The 22,713-nt window shown below is 41.9% G+C and overlaps 1 protein-coding gene across 29 annotated transcripts in view; it reads right to left on the bottom strand.

The window, feature by feature from the left end:
• adgrb2 (adhesion G protein-coupled receptor B2) overlaps positions 1-22,713 on the bottom strand; it is a 208,140-nt gene that overhangs the window by 54,551 nt on the left and 130,876 nt on the right. For all 29 annotated transcript variants that reach the window (XR_015108006.1, XM_086171280.1, XM_086171266.1 and 26 more), the window contains one exon: positions 14,823-14,866. Coding sequence is in view for 28 of the 29 variants with exons in the window: in XM_086171280.1 (XP_086027406.1) it covers positions 14,823-14,866 (44 nt within the window). In the remaining variant the exon portion in view is untranslated. The remainder of the gene's footprint in view (positions 1-14,822; positions 14,867-22,713) is intronic.

Below are 22,713 nucleotides of genomic sequence, written 5' to 3'. Positions count from 1 at the left end.
GGGAATCATTATGGCAGACATGAGAGCAATCAGGAATAAATACAAGGATGAGAGGCCGACATCCTAAAACATAAAAAAAAAAACATTCAAAAAGATATAAAATACATCAAAGAGAGCAAACGATACACTACAAGACAAATTGGATAAAAGTAAATCTAAAGACTTTATGAAATATATTTTCTTCGGGGGTCGGGTTGGGGGAGAAATGAGAAGAGTTTGAAGCAAATTCTGGCAAATCGTTATTAGCCGCTAATGCGGTTAACCTGATGTTTTGGACTGTACGGGAAACGGTATATTCCACTTTCCGGTGTTGTATCTTTACATTCTTTTACACAGATTCTTGTTTTTAAACAGCATTGGAAGCTTTAGCAGATAAATGAATGAGCCTCTCTTAAGCAGAAACAAGAATCAAGCGTAAAAATAAACAGAAAAAAGAATACACAAATTATTCAGTACATGATGAAATCAAATGGCATGAAATCAAGTCAGATATCAAAACATTAGCGGAGTATCTGTGAAGGTTCTCGGTCATCCTGGTCTTTGTGGATCATCAAATCATGTCCCGGCAACCGGATTTATGTACCCGCTGGGGTCGTGGTTGCTACAAGTTGTCAGGGTGTATAATGTTCATGAAGCGGTTGTTTAGCAGCAACTACGCTGAATGGAGCTATGCTAATGTGTGCGTTCGTGACGATCGGGGAACAGAAGCACAAAGTCTCGGGACTCGCATGAGTTCCAGTCTGAACGGGTAATTATAACGCTAATGTGAAGATTGCGTGAAAAGAAACCCATCGGTTCACCCGGGCTCAAGCTCGGACGGGAATTGTCGGAGCCTGGTTTCGATTGCGGATCTTACTGGGTTGTTTTCGGGGTTCGCAGATAGATCCGGTATGTGAGCATCGATCCGTCTCCAGGCCGATCCAAGCGTGGCGGTAAATGTAGGTGAACAATTGTATCTAGGATCCCCCTCGGCTCCTGCGACTGCCACCGAGCCTCAGCCCAAAAGAACTAATGGGTTTCTGTTGTTTCATGCAATCTACACATTGTAATTACTCGTTCAAATTCCGAACCCGGGTAAATCCCTAGGATTCCTAATGTTGTTCTCCAAACGGGCCAAACATAATAACGCACACGTGAAAAGAACGACCCCATTCAACCGAGTCGATGCAGAACAACTGACTTATTAGCATCACGAACCCCCTCAACTTCGACCAAAGCCCTTCCACAACCCGCAGGTAAACGACAAAAACTCCCCTTTTTTAGTCTATTAGACCCGAAGACGCCACTGGGATGAGACGAGGAACGTCATTGTTTATCTTTTATCTACACCGCTTATCCTACAGGCTTGTGAAGATGCTTGTCGGCCTTGGGTGTGAGGCGAGCACATCCTGGACGTTAGCAGAGACACGGCGAGCTACAACAAAACATCAGTCACTCGTTCACACATCGAGGAAAATCAAGGTCGGTGAACCTTCTGTTTGTTTTTAGACTGTGGGAGGAAACCAGAGAACCTCAAGGAACCCAACGCAGACATGGGGAAGGGAGAAAGTCCAGTTGCCATGACGAGGTTTGACAGCTACGAGCAAAGTCTATCCAGTAAAGGATGATCAGTACCCAATGCGATGTACGTCACTGAGACCGTTGCGGGAGTATCAACATTGTGAAAATGATGGATATATTGCTTCACAACTAATATTTTACCGTCAAAAACAGAGAACAGTGTCGGTGAAACACTATTCGATGCACGCTTGTGAATTTCATTAAAGCGGAGCTCCATATTTGAAATGGGATGGGGATGACTGGCAGTGATTATTGAAGGTAAGAACCCTCTGTGACAGTGTGGACTGAATACAGTTATTGAGTTTAAATCTTGCAGCTTTACACCCGAATGAAAAAGCCGCTCTCGGTTTTGACTTCCGCGGGTCAAATTAGATACTAGCATGGAACACGTTGAACACGGCTGGGCTAAAAAAGACGCTTTTTGACAGGTTCCAAAGCGAACCTTAGTATCGGCGTGCACACCTAAGGATACAAAGAGTGGCATTGAGGAAAAGACAGGAAGCAGAGGTGGAGGTTGCGGAGATGAAGATGTTCAGGTTCTCTTCGGAAGCGACCAGGATGGAGAGGATCAGGAATGAGTCGAACAGCAGGTTAGATGTTTTGGAGAGAAGGTCGACTTTAGAGAGGAAGGATGGTGAACATTTTGGTAGAAGGACGCTCGGGTTGGAGCTGCCAGGCAGGAGGTCCAGAGAGAAGATTAACCCATGGAGTGAAATAGCACATGGAGTGAGCTGGTGTGAGAGAAGAGGATACAAAGAATAGGGCGAGATGGAGAAGGCTGATTTTACGGTGGAGAAACCCGGAGGGCGCAGCCGAAAAGAAATGCATAATACCCTCTGGTAATCCCCGTGTTCGCACAAACGCAACGAGATCATTTCAAAACACACACATGACAGCACTCGCTCATGTCATCAATGAATCGTGACCGCGATTAAAAAATCCGAGGGGCTGGAAAATGAGACGTGTTGAGTGTGAATTATTGTGAGAAAAAGGCAGAAAAAGGAAAATATGTTGTGTTTTTTTTTTCTTTTCATCACATATAAATCCTCTACAATGTGATTTTGCAGGAACCGAGTTATACGTTTAAAACAGGACGAGTATCCATAATATGATGATATTTCAGCCAAAAGCTTTGCAACACCAAATAGAAAGCAAGACTTTAAAAAAATGTGAAATGAAAGGACAATTATCGCATTAATGATTTTATATTTCATAGACAGAAAGTACTTCCTGATTCAGTCGTCTTTTCTAGTTCAGCAGCACGATGTAGAATAATGGTCCCGTGCTCTCGATTTACTCACAGCTTGTTGGCTCGCACACACACACACACACACACACACACACACACACACACACACACAAGCAGCCAATGCGAGGCTGGCAACAAAGAGGAAGTTGGCGTAATGAGAAAGTGTCTGACTGCTCACTTCAGGGGGTGACCACAGTTAATCTGCACACACAAATACTTTGTGACTACCTTGAATAATTTGCCGAGGCTTAGTTGACTCCTCACCTTCATTTAGAGGGTGTTTTGGATTGCTGGGATGCAGGCCTTTTGGGAAATAAATGATTAATTATTAAAAAAAAAAATAAAAAAAAAAATGTCTTGCTCAGAAATGCTCCCAGACCATCATTTCCCTTTGTCTGTCTAGGAAGAATAAAAAGGATGTGGTGATTGTTTTATTATAAATAAGTAAGAATACTGAACCAAACCTGAGGGTTTAACTAGTTAATACGCGAGAGGAGGATCCTTAAGTGAGTAATCCAAAAAGATAGACACACATTTTGAGATGTTTCGACATTTCAAAGTACCATGTGTTATTTTTTCTGGGTTCAATGTTCAATCCAATACATATCGGAATTCCCTTTATTCACACCGATTGATAACCTATCATTTGAAAAGTAAATGGCTGTAATATTTCACATTTAGACATGATCGAAGCATGAGTGAAAACCTACGGAAAATATATACTTACTTGAAATGCAACTCACAGAAAATATAAGGGGGGAATCGCCCAGGTGAGCATTCTTTATCCTCTGCAGAAGTGTTTGGCATGTCTAGCAATCATACTTTTTTTTTGTATGATTTTTTCATTTCTTTTTTTTTTATTTATATTATTGAATATCATTGAATCACACTGGAAGAGTGAATGATAGACAAATTCAAGAAACATTAGTATTTCTCATCCGTATGTGATCCTTTACTTTAACTACTGCATGAGCTGCCTTTCAAATGTATTTCATAATTGGTATGAAAATAAAGTCACGTATGTTAAGAAAAAGCGTAAATGATATATCCTGAACAGAAGCATAATTTGACCTTTTCTGTCTGCTGAGAATAAATTGGCGGCAACTCTTGACTGAAAGGGCAACGCTATGAAAGCCAATTCCAGCCTGTTTGGGGGGGAAAAAAAATAAAAAATAAAAATGTGGGTTAAACATGGCCTGAATTTCTAAAAGTGATGATCTTGATGCCGTGATTTCAGCTGTGTGTGTGTATGTTAAATGAGAAAGCAACCCCTTAATCCGCCTGGCATGTGGACACGAATAGGGATGAGATGCCAAAGTCTCTTATCCGAAGCAACTTTCTCTGCGCCGAGAGCTTTGATACAATTGCTGTAAACCTGAGCTAAACCGCAATCTGCGAGTTTGGTTGAGTTTAGTACACATGATGACTTGCTTCGAGTCAGCTAACTGACGGTATGACGTAATGTAGGTTATATTTACATAACCAAATTACGGTTTGTCGGAAAACGCCGTCATATTTCGTTCCTTACTGACAAAAGCCCGTTCAATCCGTGCTGTTTAAAGAGAAGAAATCAGCGTAGACACTCACTCAACTGAGGAGATTGATGAGTGTTTGGCTCCTACGCACTCTTTCCTGTCATTTTTACAAAAACCTAAAGAAGCGACTCTTTTCGGGTTTACTTACTTTTAGATCTAGATACAAATACACGACGTTGATGCACCCGTGACGTCCTGGGTCGGTCGAACGAGGACGAGTCGTGTGTCTGGTTTTGACGCTAAGTGAACCTTCACCATTAGTCGAGGTGTTGACGCATGGGGTGAGAATGTATTCTCGGATCGGTCGAAGTGCAGTTTAACACTGCGAATGAGAAGCGTCAAGGACATGTACCCGATACTGACGGCCCTTATTCGAGCCACCCAAACCCCAAATGACTCTGTGGGCCACATTCGGCCCGTTTTGCGTTTTTATCCGGCCCCTTCAACCTACTTTCTTTGAATATTTTAATAAGTATTTTCAATCAATATTGAATTTAGAACCCCCTGTTTTTTTTATTTTTATTTTGTTTAATTTTGTGCGGATGATTACATACAAAATAGTGTCAGTACGTTTATGTGATCATTAATGCTTTTAAAGTTGAAATAAAATAAATCTAAATATTGCGATTAAATTTAAATATAAATTTCAATATTTAAATTGCAATTTTCATTTTGTTCAATTGACATGATACCTAGTTGGCTGATGCATAAAATTTTACATTTTAAATTTAAATTTTGAAATATAAAATTTAAAATATAAAAAAAAATAAAATTTAAAATTCAAAATTCAAAATTCAAAATTTAAAATTCAAAATTAGAATTAAAAAAATATTAAAATATTAAAAAAATAAAATAAAAAATATAAAAAATAAAATATAAATGATAAAAAAAAATATTATTAAATAAGAAATCTGGCCCGCCAGCCACCCTAACCAGTGTCTTCAGTTGCCAATGACCCCTGTTCTCAGGAAGGAGGGAGCAGATCAGGACTCACTCCCCTGAGTGATTGTTCAACTGAAGCTCACCACAGTCATTTACAACTGAAAAGAGCCCTTAGATTAGAAGTGAAAGTAGTACAAATAGTAACATAGACTCTTTCTATCATGTGAAGAGAACAAGTAGAGCACAATTATTCTTGGCGCATCAAAATGAAGGAGGCAAATAATAAATGATCTCTTAACACAGAGGATCACAAATCAAAATATGTGAAAATCTTTAAACAATATCAAGAAAAAAAAAAAAAAAACCTCAATATGCATATCACAATACCAAATCTGAGCCAATAATTGAACGGCTTTCCTTTTGTCTGTTTCCTAATGTGTCGTGATAGGTAATCGGGGAAAAAATAAATTTAAAAAAAAATCTATATAAATATAATATATAACTATAAATAAATAAAACAGCTCAAGCACAGACATGTCTCACGAGGCAAAGTAAAGGTTCACAACAGAGATTTTAATAGCAAATTGCAGGAGGTGCTATCGGACGAGCTGGCACTTCAGCTTCGGGCAAGACGAACGGCAAATAACCAGGAAACACGTCTCGCACAGGCTGTCGATGGCAAAGCAACAATTCCGGTAATGAGGTGTCTGAGACCGAAATGTCAAGGAATCGTCCAGAACGCACGTACCCAGAAATTGCTAACAGAAAGCTGTGCGGCGTTATCGAGACGCATTTAGAATCGCGATAAACAAGGAAACTCAATCGGTAATGAGTTGACTATTCATAAACAATAGGCAGACCGCTGTCGGTGACACAGGTGAACACAGACTGGGAAAGAAATTAAAGAAATAAGTCGATGACAGGGTCGGACACAGATGTCCAGGAATGATTACAGCAAAAGTGAAAAGAAAACAGAGTCACTGACAGATGGAGTGGACGGGTGGAGGAGAGACCCTGTCGTTGCACAAAGAGGATTTTTGGGGATTAAATGAAGGTGGCCATAAGTGGACACTGAAGACCAGATACCGATCTGTTCATCTTGCCATGATGCAACCGCATCCCCGACAAACAAGAGGACGTAAAGCATTTTAATTCATCGTTCTTGATTCAATATCTTTTCCAAAGGTGGCTGCCTCAAAGGCAAAGGAGCATTTAGCTCTCGATCACTACTACTTTTATAGAGAACTGTGGTCAAGGTATGCTATTGCTAACATTCCTCTGCAATATCCAGATTTCGATCACCAAATTATCAAAAAGAAACGCACCTTGATATCGACATGACGGGCATCTGTGTCTGTCGTATTCTCATTTTCTTATTTTTCATGTTTCTACATCACTGTGCAGCCACTTGAAATCAATAGGATTTGTGCAAAATGCTGGTATTCTGGGAGTCCTGCTGTGCGGTAAAGTGGAACAACAGATTTACAACTGGAACTTTGGTCCAGTTTCCTCGTGTCCCTGCGCTCTCCAGTAGTAATCGTACGGTTCTTCGAGTGAAGAGTCATTAAACACGGTGAGTAAGGTTTACTGACGCATGTTCTTGGGCAAATGAACTTCACTATCGGTCGTTTTTGTAATGATGAAGTGTGCTGGCATGTAAACACAAGGTTTGAACGGGAGTTTTTCCTGTATTTGTCATTCGTGTTTTAAATATGAGATAATGAAATTAAATCATTCTGGATCAACAGGAATTTTGAATTGCCTAGTAAAACCTGCCAACACTTAAATTTGCATCTGAAATATTTATACATGAGTAAATAAATTTTAGTTTGATATGTTTTTTTTTTTTTTTTTTTTTTTCATTTTCTTTTCCCAACTATAAAGGGACTGGGAATCGATAACAAAAGCCTTGTGATCCGGACAGCTCCGCCCAGGATGTGTTTTACGCAGCGGTAATACACACTGGCCTTTACCCTCAATTCACTGAGAGCACCAGAGCACATTTCCATGTGACACATATCAAACCCGATATCTCTGCTCTATTTTTTTATATCTACTTTTGTGCAGGACTGACCGGCTCAGTTTTCCATGCCATTTGCTTCACAGTAAGCCTGTTTTTTTTTTTTTTTTTTCTTTTAAATCACATGCATGTGCGCATACACATCCTGTACATGGGAGTATCTGACACAGATTTTAACTGGATGATGAACTAAGCTTTCTTCTTCTCCGCTGAGTGATGTAAAGATGGATCCACTCACCAGAAAACCATGTCACAAGATTATCTGAAGCTTTCTGTGATGCTTGGCTACAAGACTATATGGCTTACATTTCTAAATGTTATCTCTGTTGATGTAACTCAAACATGAAATATTCATTGGTGTAAGTCCCACATGTTATGGGGCTTGAATCAATGAAATAAAGTATGTAAGACAGAGATGGTGCATCAGATGCATCAGTTCTGTGAGAAAAAAAACCAAAACAAAAGCATATATATATATACTGCTCAAAAAAAATAAAGGGAACACTTGAACAACACAATGTGACTCCAAGTCAATCACACTTGTGTGAAATCATAGTGTCCACTCAGGAAGCAACACAGATTCATTTGGACTTGTTTTAAGGACATTACATCAAAGTTGGATCAGCCTGGAGTTTGTTTTTACACTTTAATTTTGAGTGTGATTCCTAATCCAGACCTCCATGGGTTGATACAATTGATTTCCATTGATCATTTTGGTGTGTTTTTGTTGTCAGCACATTCAACTGTGTAAAGAGCAAAGTATTTCAGAAGAATATTTCATTCATTTAGATCTAGATGTGTTTTTTTTTAAGTGTTCCCTTTATTTTTTTGAGCAGTGTATATATATATATATATATATATATATATATATATATATATATATATATATGTGTCACATGGATGGCAGGATGTGTTTGAACATGGATGCCCGGAGGCGTTCCATTACATTATTTTCCAAGACCGATTTCCAGTTGGGCTGCTTTTATAAAGACTATCCAGATTAATGCCCGATGGAGTCAGAACATACTTTCTTTTATACATACGTGTGTTTCCCTCAACACAAAGCGTTTGATTATGTGATGTGGAAAATTTCCGCCACTTCACCGATTCTCATGTAACGAGCATGCTTTGTCATTGACCTCCACTACCACAATCAGCTCTCTGGCACAGCCGTGGGCTAATTTCTAAGCTTCTTTTCCGGGATTATCTTTCTTCCTGGCATGCGAGCTAGAGAGTGAACAGGAAAGCAGAGATGTAGATTTCATCCGCAGCCAGAATCGGTGTTCTATTTTGAACTGTCCGTGGTCTTTGGAAGCATGAGCTTAAGAAAATAACCCCTCAGTTACAAATGATTGGATCAAATTGATTCATATATAAATATAAAAAATTGGCATGCATTTTCCAATTTATCGCTGTATTCGTCACCTCGTTCTGATGTTTTTAAAAGTTGACAAAAAGTACCAAAAGTATCCGTCCGACGACTTTTTTAGACCTTTTCCGAGCGTATTAGCAGACTCCTCGGGCCAAACGGACAATGCTTGAGCTCCACAGAGCGCTAACACAGTGACCTTTCACCTTACGTTCGGTGGCACGAGATTAAAGAGGATCACAAGAGTCAACAAGATCAGCATGAGGGAACACACTGTTTGCCCCAGGTGGTACATCAGATCTCCAAGTGTCATAAAACATCTCCATCCAGGCATCCAAAAGCAAAACTCGGGTGTGTGGACGTTACTTACCCGGTGGTTTTTAAAATATCCGTCCAGGAGTGAAGACTCAAGGCATTCCGCTCCAAACGTCTTGTTTTCACGGCCTCTAATTTTACCTCGGAAATCTCAAAGAACTCTAAACCTCTGCGATGAAGACGAGCTGAGACTATTCCGTGGGAAAGTATCAGATCTACAGACGATCCATCGCCGCGTCGGAGTTGACAGAACTCCAGAGCACCCGCACCAGTCACATGATGGTCCGCTCAACAAGAAAAGATTTCTTTTTCCCCCGACGGAGTGCTGTGAATAAACAATCCCGACCTACAAATCTTTCTCATCCGTCTTAAAACGTTCGTCCTCGAAGTCCAGGAGCAGAAAGAAGTCATGTCTCGGACCGGTCAGGACTCAGCTCGACGTGTCCCGGCAAGGTGAAGGCACCGAAAGGCAACCGGCGCCACTGCAACAAGTCCACAGATTTTACCCGCAAAGAAACTGAAGCTACAGCATTAACACGTTGGCTAAGGACTGTTGTGAAAGCCGGGGAAATGAGCCGAGAGCTCGTTCGCATCTGAAACGCCCCGTGGAGCCACGGTACACTTAAGCCCTACTGGCCGATTCCCTCTTGCCACTCTGACTCACTGTATGACACGGTTTTGATCCCTTCTGCTCTGTCAGATGGAAAAGTGGAGCAAGCCCTATCAGCCCTTCATCCCCTCCTTCTGGTGACGACTCCGCTAAGTGTATGTATTTCCGTGTTGAACTTTGTCCGCCATGACGGGAAAGCTGAGGGCGTACGAGTACGCTTAAATAATGCAAGGCGGCACGAGAGACGTATTGGAGTTATTTATCGCTCCGTCGGCGATGACCTCATGAATAATGTCTGACTGTCCGGGAAGGTTCTCGGTCGTCCGGGTCACGGCCGGTCGTCGTCAAACCTTCTCACGGCGACCGGACTCGGTTTCTCACCCCGAACCGAAGAAGCCTCTCGGATGAGGAGCGAAATGACTTCAAGGGGATAAACAACATCCAGGCGCCACGATAAGATTCGACAGCAGATGTAGGAACGACTGTCTATGCTTACGGAGGATTAAATCTATCGGTTTGGTTTCTTCTTGTTTTGTGATTCTGAATCTTACTGCAAAAATCCAGGTAACAAGAGAGGTATGAAGAAAAAGCACCACGTCCACGAATACCGATATATTTTAGACTCTGGCGCTTTGAAAGACCAAAAGACTCCCTGCTGACCCAACAAGTGTCTCTCTGGAACTTTTAATGTCATTACATTTAAATGAATAACGGCTCTACAAATGATAGCCTAGAAACAGCTTCTGGTAATTCTGACGTAAAACCACCGAGGGATTTAGGCAGCTACATTTTATTATTACTATTAGTAGTAGTAGTCATGTACTTATTCAGAAAATCTAAAACAGTGATATTTATAAAATTCTTTTTAATTGTGGCGGCGGTAGAATCAGTAGATTTGGATTTACACGACAGTATTACGACATTTGAAAATGCCTAATATGTGATTTAAAAATGTGATGATACACGTCAACGAAGGGAATAACATGAAATAAACACGGTTAGACTTGATGCATCCAGCTGTTTTCAGACAGAGTGCAGAATACTCTGAAACTCTACGTGAGATCCAGTCATGCTTTAGCTGATAGCAAGGAGACAGATTTTTTATTTTTTTTTTATTTTTCTGTCTAAAGCAAGCCTTCGTATACCATGTCAGACTGAGGGTTTTAGAGTAACTTGTGCTGCACACCAGGTCATTATCGCTCTACGGTCGTGCGAGACGGTGGGTTAGAGTTGGGGAGGGGGTGGCTGGGTCTCTCACCGCTGATCCTAGATCAAGCTGAAGACCGCTGGGGATTAGAAATAGGATTAACTGACCCTCAGCCTTTCCCAAGCTTACTGTCATCCATCTATCTAAAGTGTGTATTATATTTAACTCTAACTAATGGGTCATATTTTAATGCACGGTTTCAAATGAAATTGCCCTGTTGACGTATGACTGTCTTCGTTTTGCCATTTGAATGGCAGCGTCATTTGCTATCATTTGCTTTTATACTTGGAAAATGAAAAGCGGGAGATGAGAAAAGCGTCTATATTCCCCTTGAAAAGAAGATATAAGACCTCAAAAAGTGCGATGCTTTCGTGCGTGAGAACCAAAACCGAAATCTGCGTGAACGTTATCATATGCGCGTTAACGAAACAATATCAAAAGCTGCGATAAGAGTTGAACCCAAACGGGAATATTGTTTTAGTGTTTATTCCACTTCGTCGACCCCAAAGGCCGAAACAATAGACCTGTTAAAGGTTGAGAGTGGATCGACAGGCCGATGCGGAAGACGGTTAGCGATGGCGAGCGCCGACAATTTGGGCGGGCAGATGGTGCCGACATATGGGCCTGTTAGGGGCTAAATAAATAAATAAACACTCACACATAAATACTGAGATGAACGATGAGCGCAACATACTGTTGGCCGGCTTTGCCAGCTGAGAGACAGGACGAATACACGGGAGAGCGACGCTTGAATATGTCTTCCCATTTCTAAATGGACCACCGTCGCCACGAAAACATCCCATCACACAAACGTTTCATCGCCATGGAAATGCGGGCGGGCTTGAGGGATTTGAGCCTCTGCTCATGCATAATCCCCCCCCCCCCATGCATTACCTGCATGTACGTTAACCCTCTTATTACCGTATTTTCCGGACTGTAAGTCGCGTTTTTTTTCATAGTTTGGTGGGGGGTGCGACTTATACTCTGGAGCGACTTATGTGTGAAATTTTTAACACATTATTACCGGTACCGGTATATAATTTCACATGTTATTTTCACATTGAACCGAAAAATACGGTATGTTAAGGGTCAATTTGACCCATTTCACCCATTGACCCAATGGGTCAAATTGACCCTTAACATAATATGAGGGTTAAAACCATTGGGGGGGACGGGGAGGGTCACATCCGTTTTTTTATATTTTTTATTTTCAATTATTAATTTTACATTTTTGAATTGAGATGCATCAAATCCTGCCCGCGCTATCAGAATGTAAAGCACAGGTGTCAAACTCATTGTAGCTCAGGGGCCACATGGAGAAAAATATATTCTCATGTGGGTCGGACGTGTAAAATCATGACATATTAACCTTTGTTAATATACCTATTGTTCAATTCACCCCTGAAACCTCGTATCTTTCAGCTTTGCAAGCCCAATTAAAATTGTTTGTTGCCCTGATTCGCCCCTCGAGTTTGACACCCCTGATGTAAAGTGTTCGTTTGCTTTGTTTTTTTTTTTTTGTGTTTTTTTTTTTTTTCACTTCCTTGCTTAGCGGCGGAAGTGCTGCTGGTTTTGCGGCATGTTTCGATCGATGTGTTTGCAAATTGTCCTTCGGTGAGAGGCGGCCTGCTCTCTGGACGTCTTGCCCGTCGATGGTGGAGAACACGACCGCTCACGCTTTCATCCGCACGTCACATCGAGACGGATGGAGATGCATGTAAACACACATAGAGACACACACCCTCTCATTCACACAACATATGGAGATGCACAACCAATCACGGATCATAAAGAGACATCTGGAGACGCTTTGTGTCTCCAATCAACCTTTTAACCAACGAACTTGGAGAAAACGCACAACTCCACACAGAGCCCACATGGATCTTCTTGCTTTGAGGCGTTAAACACTTTCCCACCGTGCAGCATTTAATTTAATCATTTCTGTGTACAACATCAACCACGTTTAGCCTTTTTATATGTGTGTGTATGTGTGTGTGTGTGTGTGTGTGTGTTTGCCCATCAGCCCTCACACGGCCGTTTCTGTAAACATGTTGACATGTTTTACACACTCCTGTACGTCTGAGTGTTTGCTTCATAGAAACCAACCTGCTACTTTATATTCCACGCGAAACTTCACGCTCACGATGTCTTCAACTTTAATTTGATTGCAGCCGTAATCTGGTGGAGAGTTAATTAACTTCGGCGCGCTTTGTTTTTCTCCCACACTGATGGGAGTGGGGTAGTTTGAGGGTAGTTTGATAATCTCTTGTACTCTACCTGCAGCCATTGTGTCCACTGTCCGCTGCAGTAATAGAATAAACAAATAGGAAACTCAAGGGGAAATTGGAGTTGACCACACAATTTTTCGTCATCCATCTTGTTGTCAGGCTAGAAACAGAACCTTGCCGTAATGGATGCAGTTCAGCTGTCAGGAATGAAAAGTGAATAAAAGCATCGGTGACCAGAGGTGTTGTTAAAACACACGGGAAGCGCTCAGGGTGCGCTTGGGTGGAGGTTTGGACCACATTACATTATTTTCATGAGCGGTATTTGTTGGCCTGCTAATGAGCTCCAGATAAATAAAGCGGTGAAATCGTTTTTTTTTTTTTTTTTTTTTTTTTTTTTTGAGAAATATTTAACACGATTAATAGTTTCTTCCATTTCTTCTTCTTTTACTTTTCCCTTCAGGGGTCGCCACGGCAAATCGACCTTCTCCATCTCACCCGACTCCCTGCGTCCTCCTCTCTCACACCATCTAACTTCATATCCTCTCTCGCTGCGTCCATAAATCTTTCCCCTCCTCGGTCCGTGACCCGACCATCTCCGTCCGGCTTCTCTGACCTTCCCTCCAAAACATCTAACGCCTGCCGTCCCTCTGATGGACTCGTTCCTGATCCCATCCATCCTCGTCACTCTGGAAGAAAACTTCGGCATCTTCATCTCTGCGACCTCCGGTTCTGCCTCCTGTCTTTTCCTCAATGTCACAGTTTCCATCCCATAAGCATCGCTGGACTCACCACTGTCTTGTAAACCGGTCCTTTTATTCTGGGTAAAAGAAGAATTGCAGCGGTGAGCGCTTTCGCCTCACAGCAAGAAGATCCCCGGTTCAACTCTGATAGTGCATTTCTCTCTGAATCTACACGGGTTTCCCGGTTTCCTCACGCAGGAGGTTCAGCCGGCACCCAAAAAGTGCCCAGATGTTTGAGGAAGAGAATAAACGAATGTGATGAGAGAGCCAGTAGTTTTATGTGCAAACTGGGAAAAGGTCCGGAGTGAATCCTGCCTCTAGAGCAGAGACGACGAGGTTCGCTTCCAGCTCCTGAGCACAGCATGAGCAGTCTAGATAGCGGATGACGGAATGAATGAAACACAAAATAATACAGAGAAAAAAAAAAAAAAAATACTGAAATGATTCAAACAGAGCCAGGAGAGGAAACCTTACACTCGATGACGTTCTCTTCCAGCAGGTGGAGGATACGGGCCGGTAGATTAATTTAGAAAAGCGCCGTGACCTAGAACCGAACCCTTGTTCCGCATAAGTTCGACACGACCGTAGTATTGACAGCGTCCCGCAATCATTATCTGGGTTAATGGCAATAACAGCTGTGATTGATTGTGCTGGCTGGCATGTGTGAGATCAATGGATGGCGCTCTAAAACACCTCAATGAATCCGTGTCCTACAAAGACAAATTGAGGAAAAATCATTTCGATAAAAAAAAAAAAAAAAAAAGACATCGGGTCAGAGATGGCGTGATACCCGACCGTCACAAAATGTAAGTTTGATTACAAGCGAGCATGAAAGGGAGCTCGTCTCTGCAGTGTTACTTTGAAACTCTCAGCACAACAGATCCTGGATGGTGTTTGTTCTAAATGACTAATTTAATTAACACTAACACGGGGAACTTCATCGGACAGTTTCCCGTTAATTAATAAAACGAATCTGACTGGCAGTGGGCACCGGGGCAAAATGAGATAAACATCTCTGACACAAAGGCAAACAAACATGGGAACACACAAAGATTACCACACACACACACACACACACACGCGGCGGAGTAATTCAGAGTAACTTACGGGTTGCCATAGTCCCACACAACACACTGAGGATCCGATGTACCCTGCAAGACACGGAAAGGAGGGGGAGGGAGATAATCTGTTACTGTCATTCCAGTGTGTGAGGACAGAAATGTTGCCCGAGAAGAAAGAGCGATGCTGCACGGATGATGGAAGACAGGTAAACATGCAATGAAAGAAAAGGATTGAGAGTAATGGTCGGAGAGGGGAATGGAGAGTTACTGTCGAGCGGAAAACGCGGAGAAATGTTCCTGCTGCTGAGGGAATAAAGGTTAGCGAGCAAAGAATGGTGAGGTACTTATAAAAAAAGAAAGAAATAGATAAATAAAGGTCATTTCACGGGCGGTAATGCACGACAAAAGGTCATAAATGTCAAGTAATGGAAAAAGCACTTGAATGATTCTCTTAAATGTGACATTTCCATAAGTGAAGAGGAATTACGAGCATTTTACTGCTTCGTAATTTCACTTCTCTTTGTGTAAAAACACTCGCAACGCTTTTTAAAAGCAGAAAAATAACCTATTTCTATTTTTTTTTTTTTTTTTAATGTACATACGAACGCTAAAACAAGTGATTCGCGATCAGCTGGGTTTTAAATGCCAATCGGCGCTGGCGTTGGAGCGGGCGAATCATTTGGTAATCAAAGCTCAGCCACGTGCGGTGACGCCGTGACTCATCAGCCAATCAATCAAACAATCAATATATTTAACCGACTCATCACAACTTGTTCCAATTGTGATCTTCAGCGACGCTTGGATCGATTACATTTAAAGAATCCTCTGTTCCCCCGTCGACCTTTAAGCATCGCCGGAGAGGAACGGTCACGTGATCGGCGGAAATTATTAAAAGAAACCGGCGTTTCAGAACGGGCAAATTAAGAAAATGGCGACGCTGATCATGTGACCGATACACCCGACGCTCCTCATACCAGTGCTGCATTTTGGCCACTTCCACGTCCTTGATTAAGGACTTTACCTTTGAGCTCCCCCTAATGGCAGAAGGTGTTATAGCAGTGTTTACATGCTGCGTCCATTCCAAACATGATGAGTCTGGTCCTGGGCTGCACACAGGCTCACTGCAACCTCAGGAAAATTACTTCCATCCCGTTTCCAATTTTGCGAGTGTCCTCTGCGTACGAGCGGTGTTTAAAATGAGCAAAAAGGAAGAGAGGGGGGGGGGGCGCGTTCTGAAGACTCGGTTCTCCGAAGGCAAGGTCACCCCTCCGGTTTTGAAAAGTGCAAAACTAATCTCCCGTGAATCACCGCCGAAGACGGCGTTTCTACACAGCCGGGTTTTTTTTTTTTTTTTTTTTTTTTTGAGGACAGAACAACGCAACATTTATACACACGGCGTCGGAGGGGAGACGACGCAGATTGATGGATGACAGCGCGGCGCTCTGGCTCGCATACGGACCGCTGTCACCAACATTAGATGTCCCTGGGCGTGCATTAGCGTGGAGGGTTCTGCTAGAACTCAGCTATCAATCAGCAGGCATTCAGCCTGACTGTACGCTACAGCCAAAGTGACACCGCGCACTCCCACCATGTCTGCCCCCTCTTAAGTGACGATACGTTGCATAATGACAGCATCTGCTTGACTGATGTCTCGCAAAGCGTGTGACATGTGTTTGATTTTAGCCGCGGCATTTACGCCGCGCGGAAACAATTCGCGCATTATCTTCCTCCTCCTTTTTTTTTTTTTTTTTTTTTTTCTCAGAAGCGACAGACATTTTCTTCGAGGTAGTTATAGCGACGTGAAGTTAAGCTCGCGATGATAAAATGTTGATTGCACACTAACTGTGAATGTGGGAAGTTAATCTGACGAGACGCTAAGAGAGCAACCCCTTTTTCGGAGCGCGAATAAAAACTCTCTTATACGTTGGGGTATCGTCGGTATCCTATAGAGTCCTAATGCAGTTCTGCTCGCTTATCAAATCTTGTTCTTATCGTATCCATGCGATGGTACGACAGAAAAAAAAAAAAAAAAAAAAACTGATAAGAAAACATTACTTTTTCCATTTACTTAACATTTCAAAGAGAGGATACTCTTTATCATGCACTAGCATTGCAGGTTTAAAAAGATTCACAAAGTACCTGTGCTATACCTCAAATGGAAACCGACAAATATACTTTTCGTGTACCACAAGTACTTAATATATTAAGCGGGGAAAGATGTGATAAATAATGATAAATAACCCTGGCCACACAAATAAAACAAAAACAAAATACTCTGATTCTCTCTGTCTGATGTAACTTTGCATAAAGACCGTATCTTTCACATTGCATAAGAAATGCAGCACTGAAAAATTTCTAGTTAATTAAGTTCCGGCCTGATTATTTGTCTTATTCTACCGCAAAATAATCACCCCAAAAAAGTGGGCTCATTCTGCTCGACCTCAGAATCAGAATTACACAACCTGGAAGGAAGGCCGGCCACTGAAAGGCTCCAATCAACAAAAAAAGTTCACAAACATTGATCTTGTTCTTTCATTTTTACGTTATTTTTTTTTTCACTCCGAAATGTAAACACGCCACGCTTGAGTGTTTTCCGTATGTTCGTCTCCAAAACGGTCGTAACGCGGCTCACGCTATCTTCGGAAACCCCACGCCGTCAGCACATCGAGGTCTCATGTGGTAGCAAAAATAAATCCCCTGCAGCTCATGTTGCACGTTAAGAAAAAGAAATGGGCATCCAGGTGTGCTGATGTTTCATAGAAGTGGGTTAATCTCAAATTTCAATCGCAAATATCTGCCAGTTAAACTCATTTAAGAATAAGAATAAGAACAACTTTATTAACCCCGAAGGAAATTGCTGTGCCAGAGTTACAGAAAATATAACAGTAATAAATAATAAAAGAAAAGGTAGAATTAGAAATAAAAATAAACTATAAACTATAAAGTGTCTCGGTGAAACTATAAAGTGTCTTAGTAAACAGTGATAAAACTATAAGTGTCTTAGTAACAATTGAGGTAAGGAGTGCACAGTAGTATGATAGAAGGGAAAATTGTAGTGGAAATTGTAGTGTAGCTCTTATTTGTATCCGTTTCGACATCGTTGACCACTTTTTGCAAATAAAGAACACGATGTCGTAAAATATTAGTATTGCTTGTGCAGATGAAAAAAAACAAAATGTCAGTCAGAAAATAGAAATAAAACAATAAAATCACCTGTGGCGATCAAGTATTTATGACAACTTATTTCATCCATGGATTTATTGCTGTATTTATATTCATTTATTATTTAGCCATGTCGTATAAATTGTTATGATCATGAATGTTAAGTCATGATTGTTTTTCTTCCAATGGGATTTTATTCTACTGCTCAAACTGGAGGCGCCGCTCTACCTCCTCCACTACCCTTTGAGCATGTTGGAGTTAAACTTGCATTAAGCTAATAATAATATACTTCTGATCTGATAAAAGTGAACTTGATTAAAAAGTTAGATTTACCCAAAAGGTGTTTAGCTGAGTCGCCGTTTCCAACAATGGGAACGGCTAAAAGAACGGGTGGGGGAAATGAGGGGTAACTTGTCATCTTGTTTAATAGTCCCCTTTAGGTACACAGAACTTTCTGCCCTCCTGATTTTTATTCACTATTGAACACACACACACACACACACACACACACTCACAGGGGAACAAGGGCGGGTGGGTGGCATCTGACTGGAACAGATGTCTACTTGGTAAAGACATGAGCATGCAAAAAGACCCCCTTCCACCCCCTTTGAGAACGGCGCCCGAGGCGGCCGTTGCCAGGGCGCCGCATCAGCAGCTGGGTGTTTCTACATCGGCCAAGGTCAGCATCCAGGCGTATTGCAGCTGGAGAGCGTGACAGGGAACCGCTTTCCTGTTCACTTCCATCCACCGCCTGATGTGGTTGAGAAAAACTCACGCGTCATCCGGTTAAAACCAACATCAGGAGTCGCCAAAGAAGGATTGGAGTCATCGGGCGGAGATTAGCATGGGAAGTTATATACGCGAGGAAACAGCTGCTGGCTACTTGCTAGCTGGCGCTTTTCAAAGGTTACATTTTCTTCTCGATCCCTGTAAGGACATGATGAGGCGGCGCCCCGGTTGTTCTTAAGTTCTCCTCATTGCGAGGGATGAACGTGCTGTGTATTGGAATCGAGACCTTTGCTCTGCTGATCCAGATGTAATTATCCTCTGAACCCAGCGGGGTTTTGCTTTTCCTGTCGGTTTCCGGTCCGAATGCCGAGTTAAACTACGGCTCAGAGTCGGCCCTCTTCGAGGTGTATTATGCCGGCGTCGTGGGGGATTATGCTACTCTCAGATTACCTGCCTACACGTGGCAGTTCGAAGAAAAACAAAACAAAACACAAGCACGTGGAACCATGTGGCACCGAAGAGCGAACCATCTTTCCATGCTGAGTGACATGACAAACTGCTAGCCTTCGCGCACAATAGCGAGATCTCTTCATTCCCTTTATAAACAAATTATTGATGTATTATTGGATATCTGAAATCTCTATGTCCCCCTTCCTGTTTGTCATTTGTAATTTCTTCAGGTCATTACAAAAAACACATTTAGGTAATCGGCAGAGATAAAATAAGTAAACATAACATGCGGTTTTCAAATGAAGGCTTTCATTATTAAAGGGAATAAAATAAATATCTAACCCTACCTAGCCCTGTGTGGGAAAATTACCTTCTGTGTGAAGACGTTCACACAGTTCAAGCCCTGTTCAAATAAAAATTAAAGTTAAATGAATGAGATCCATCACTTCTGGACGAGGTTATAAAGCTTTGTGCCTCCAGTAAGACACACTGACAGAGGTGAACCTTCCCACGAGAGGCCAAACAACCAAAACCACGCAAAGAACTCTGCGACCATTTGTCCAGGAGGTCACATGAGACCATCCAAAGAATCCCGATCTGAAATTTTTTAATAGCCGATTTTTTTTTTTTTTTTTTTTTTTCCCAAATACAAGGAATTGAATGAGCAGAAAACAGGGAATAATCACTAAATAGCAGAAGGGAAATCAGAACAAGGCGCAAATGAGCAAACGGTGCAAATTCGTGCAGGAGAGGAACGTCCAGACGTGGAGGTCTGAGGCCTTCTTGATGAGGCAGGAAGTGAGAGAAGAAACTGTTTTTGCGGTAAGAGGTTTCGGTTGTGATGGACCGCAACGTCCTGCTTCAGGCGATGCCTCATTTGCCTCAGTTAAGGTCAGTGTTCACGACCTTCTCAGCCAGAAGACAGAGTCTGGCCTTGCATGGCAGAGTTGCAAGATAAAAATCTCTGCTGAGCAAAATAACATCAAGGCTTGTCTCAGCTTTGCTAGAAATCATCTTGATGATCCCCAAGACTTTTGAAAAAAAATTCTCTGTGGACTGACAAGGCAACAGTTCACCTTTTTGGAAGGTGTGTGTGTGTGGCATTATATCTGCCGTTGACAGTAACAGCATTTCAGAAAAGGAACATCAAACCAAAATATTGTGCTGGTAGTGTTATGGTACGGGGCTGTTTTGCTGCTCCAAGACCCAGAAGACTTGCTGTGGTTTGTGGATCCATAAATTCTGCTGTCTACCAAAAAATCCTGAAGGAGAACATCAGGTCATCTGTTTTTGACCTCAAGCTGAAGCACACTTGGGTTCTTGGACTTGGACTTTGGAGTGACTGACTTAAACTCAGGCGTGATGATGCGGCGTGACCTTAAAAAGGCAGTTTGTGCTGAAAAACCCTCCAATGTGACTTTATTAAACCAATTCTGCGGGAATCAGTGGGCCAAAATTCCTCCACGGCAATTTAAAAAGACTCATTGCCAGTTAGCACAAACATTTGATTTCAGTTGTTGCTGCTAGGAGCGGCCCAACCAGCTATTATGTTCAGGGGTGGAAATCACTTCTGCTAATAAGACCACCTAGGTTTGGATGTTTTTCCCAGTTACATTAAAAAAAAAACAACTTCATTCTAAAACTGTCTTTTGTGTCTACCTGTATTTTCATTGTTAAATATTTCAAAGTGATTTGAAGCATATAAGTGTGAAAACAGGAAGTGGCCAAACACTTTTTTTCACACCACTGTCTATATGTGTGTGTGTATATATATATATATATATATACACTCATCATCCACTTTATTAGGTACACCTGTCTAACTGCTCGTTAACACTTAATTTCTAATCAGCCAATCACATGGCGGCAACTCCGTGCATTTAGGCATGTAGACGTGGTCAAGACAATCTCCTGCAGTTCAAACCGAGCATCAGTTTGGGGAAGAAAGGTGATTTGAGTGACTTTGAACGTGGCATGGTTGTTGGTGCCAGAAGGGCTGGTCTGAGTATTTCAGAAACTGCTGATCTACTGGGATTTTCACGCACAACCATCTCTAGGGTTTACAGAGAACGGTCCGAAAAAGAAAAAATATCCAGTGAGCGGCAGTTCTGCGGGTGGAAATGCCTTGTTGATGCCAGAGGTCAGAGGAGAACGGCCAGACTGGTTCCAGCTGATAGAAAGGCAGCAGTGACTCAAATAACCACCCGTTACAACCAAGGTAGGCAGAAGAGCATCTCTGAACGCACAGGACGTCCAACTTTGAGGCAGATGAGCTACAGCAGCAGAAGACCACGCCGGGTGCCGCTCCTTTCAGCTAAGAACAGGAAACCGAGGCTACAATTTGCACAGGCTCATCGAAATTGGACAATAGAGGTTTGGAAAAACGTCGCCTGGTCTGATGAGTCTCGATTTCTGCCGCGACATTCGGACGGTCGGGTCAGAATTTGGTGTCAACAACATGATCAACGGTTATCATATCAACGGTTCAGGCTGGCGGTGGTGGTGTAACGGTGTGGGGAATATTTTCCTGGCACTCTTTGGGCCCCTTGGTATCAATTGAGCATCGTTGCGACGCCACAGCCTCCCTGAGTGTTGTTGCTGACCACGTCCATCCCTTTATGACCACAATGTACCCAACTTCTGATGGCTACTTTCAGCAGGATAATGCGCCGTGTCATAAAGCTGGAATCATCTCAGACCGGTTTCTTGAACATGACACTGAGTTCACTGGACTCAAATGGCCTCCGCAGTCACCAGATCTCAATCCAATAGAGCATCTTTGGGATGTGGTGGAACGGGAGATTGGCATCATGGATGTGCAGCCGACAAATCTGCGCCAACCGTGTGATGCCATCATGTCACTATGGACCAAACTCTCTGAGGAACGCTTCCAGCACCTTGTTGAATCTATGCCACCAAGAACTGAGGCAGTTCTGAAGGCAAAAGGGGGTCCAACCCGTTACTAGCATGGTGTACCTAATAAAGTATACATGTGTGTGTGTTTGCTTATTCAGAGTCCAACTTCATTTTACAAAATCAATAAATAAATAAAATAATGAAAGGATTTGTCATTAATTATTCAGAATGAAACACATTAATTGCATTTCAATATTTGACAACAAAACAAAACAAACAAAAAAAAAAAAAACATTTAATTAATTTGATTCATTTAAACATTTAATGTTTTTGGTCTCATTCATAGCTTTATAGGATATATTTCTGTTACTAAAGAGGTTTATTTGGTTGTCATTATATGCCTGTTATCATGCATATGCAATATTGTTTTCATTTTGCGGCTCCCTTGTGTTCTGTGTTGCATTTTGCTACTTGTTTAATCCAGCAATAGTAGCATCCCAGATATTGGTAATGGGAGGAAAAAAAAAAAAGATTTCATTTCACCACGTCTTAAACTCTGGTTCACGGATGAAGGTTCTATCATTATCATTCTAATTGTTGTCATTATCATTGCCATCATTATCATAATCGCTGTTGTTATTATACTAGAATCTAGTGCGATTTACATGTTTCATGAATCCTATAAAATCCTGCTTTGAGATATTTTAAATTCAGATTTGGCATGGGGCTGATAATTGTGG

The sequence above is a fragment of the Fistularia commersonii genome, chromosome 24 (assembly GCF_037954325.1).
Source record: "Fistularia commersonii isolate RoL2024-O1a breed Wild chromosome 24, RoL_Fcom_v1.0, whole genome shotgun sequence".
Taxonomy (NCBI): Eukaryota; Metazoa; Chordata; class Actinopteri; order Syngnathiformes; family Fistulariidae; genus Fistularia; species Fistularia commersonii.
Note: the sequence above shows the minus strand (reverse complement) of the source record. Positions and strands in the feature narration are given on the sequence as shown.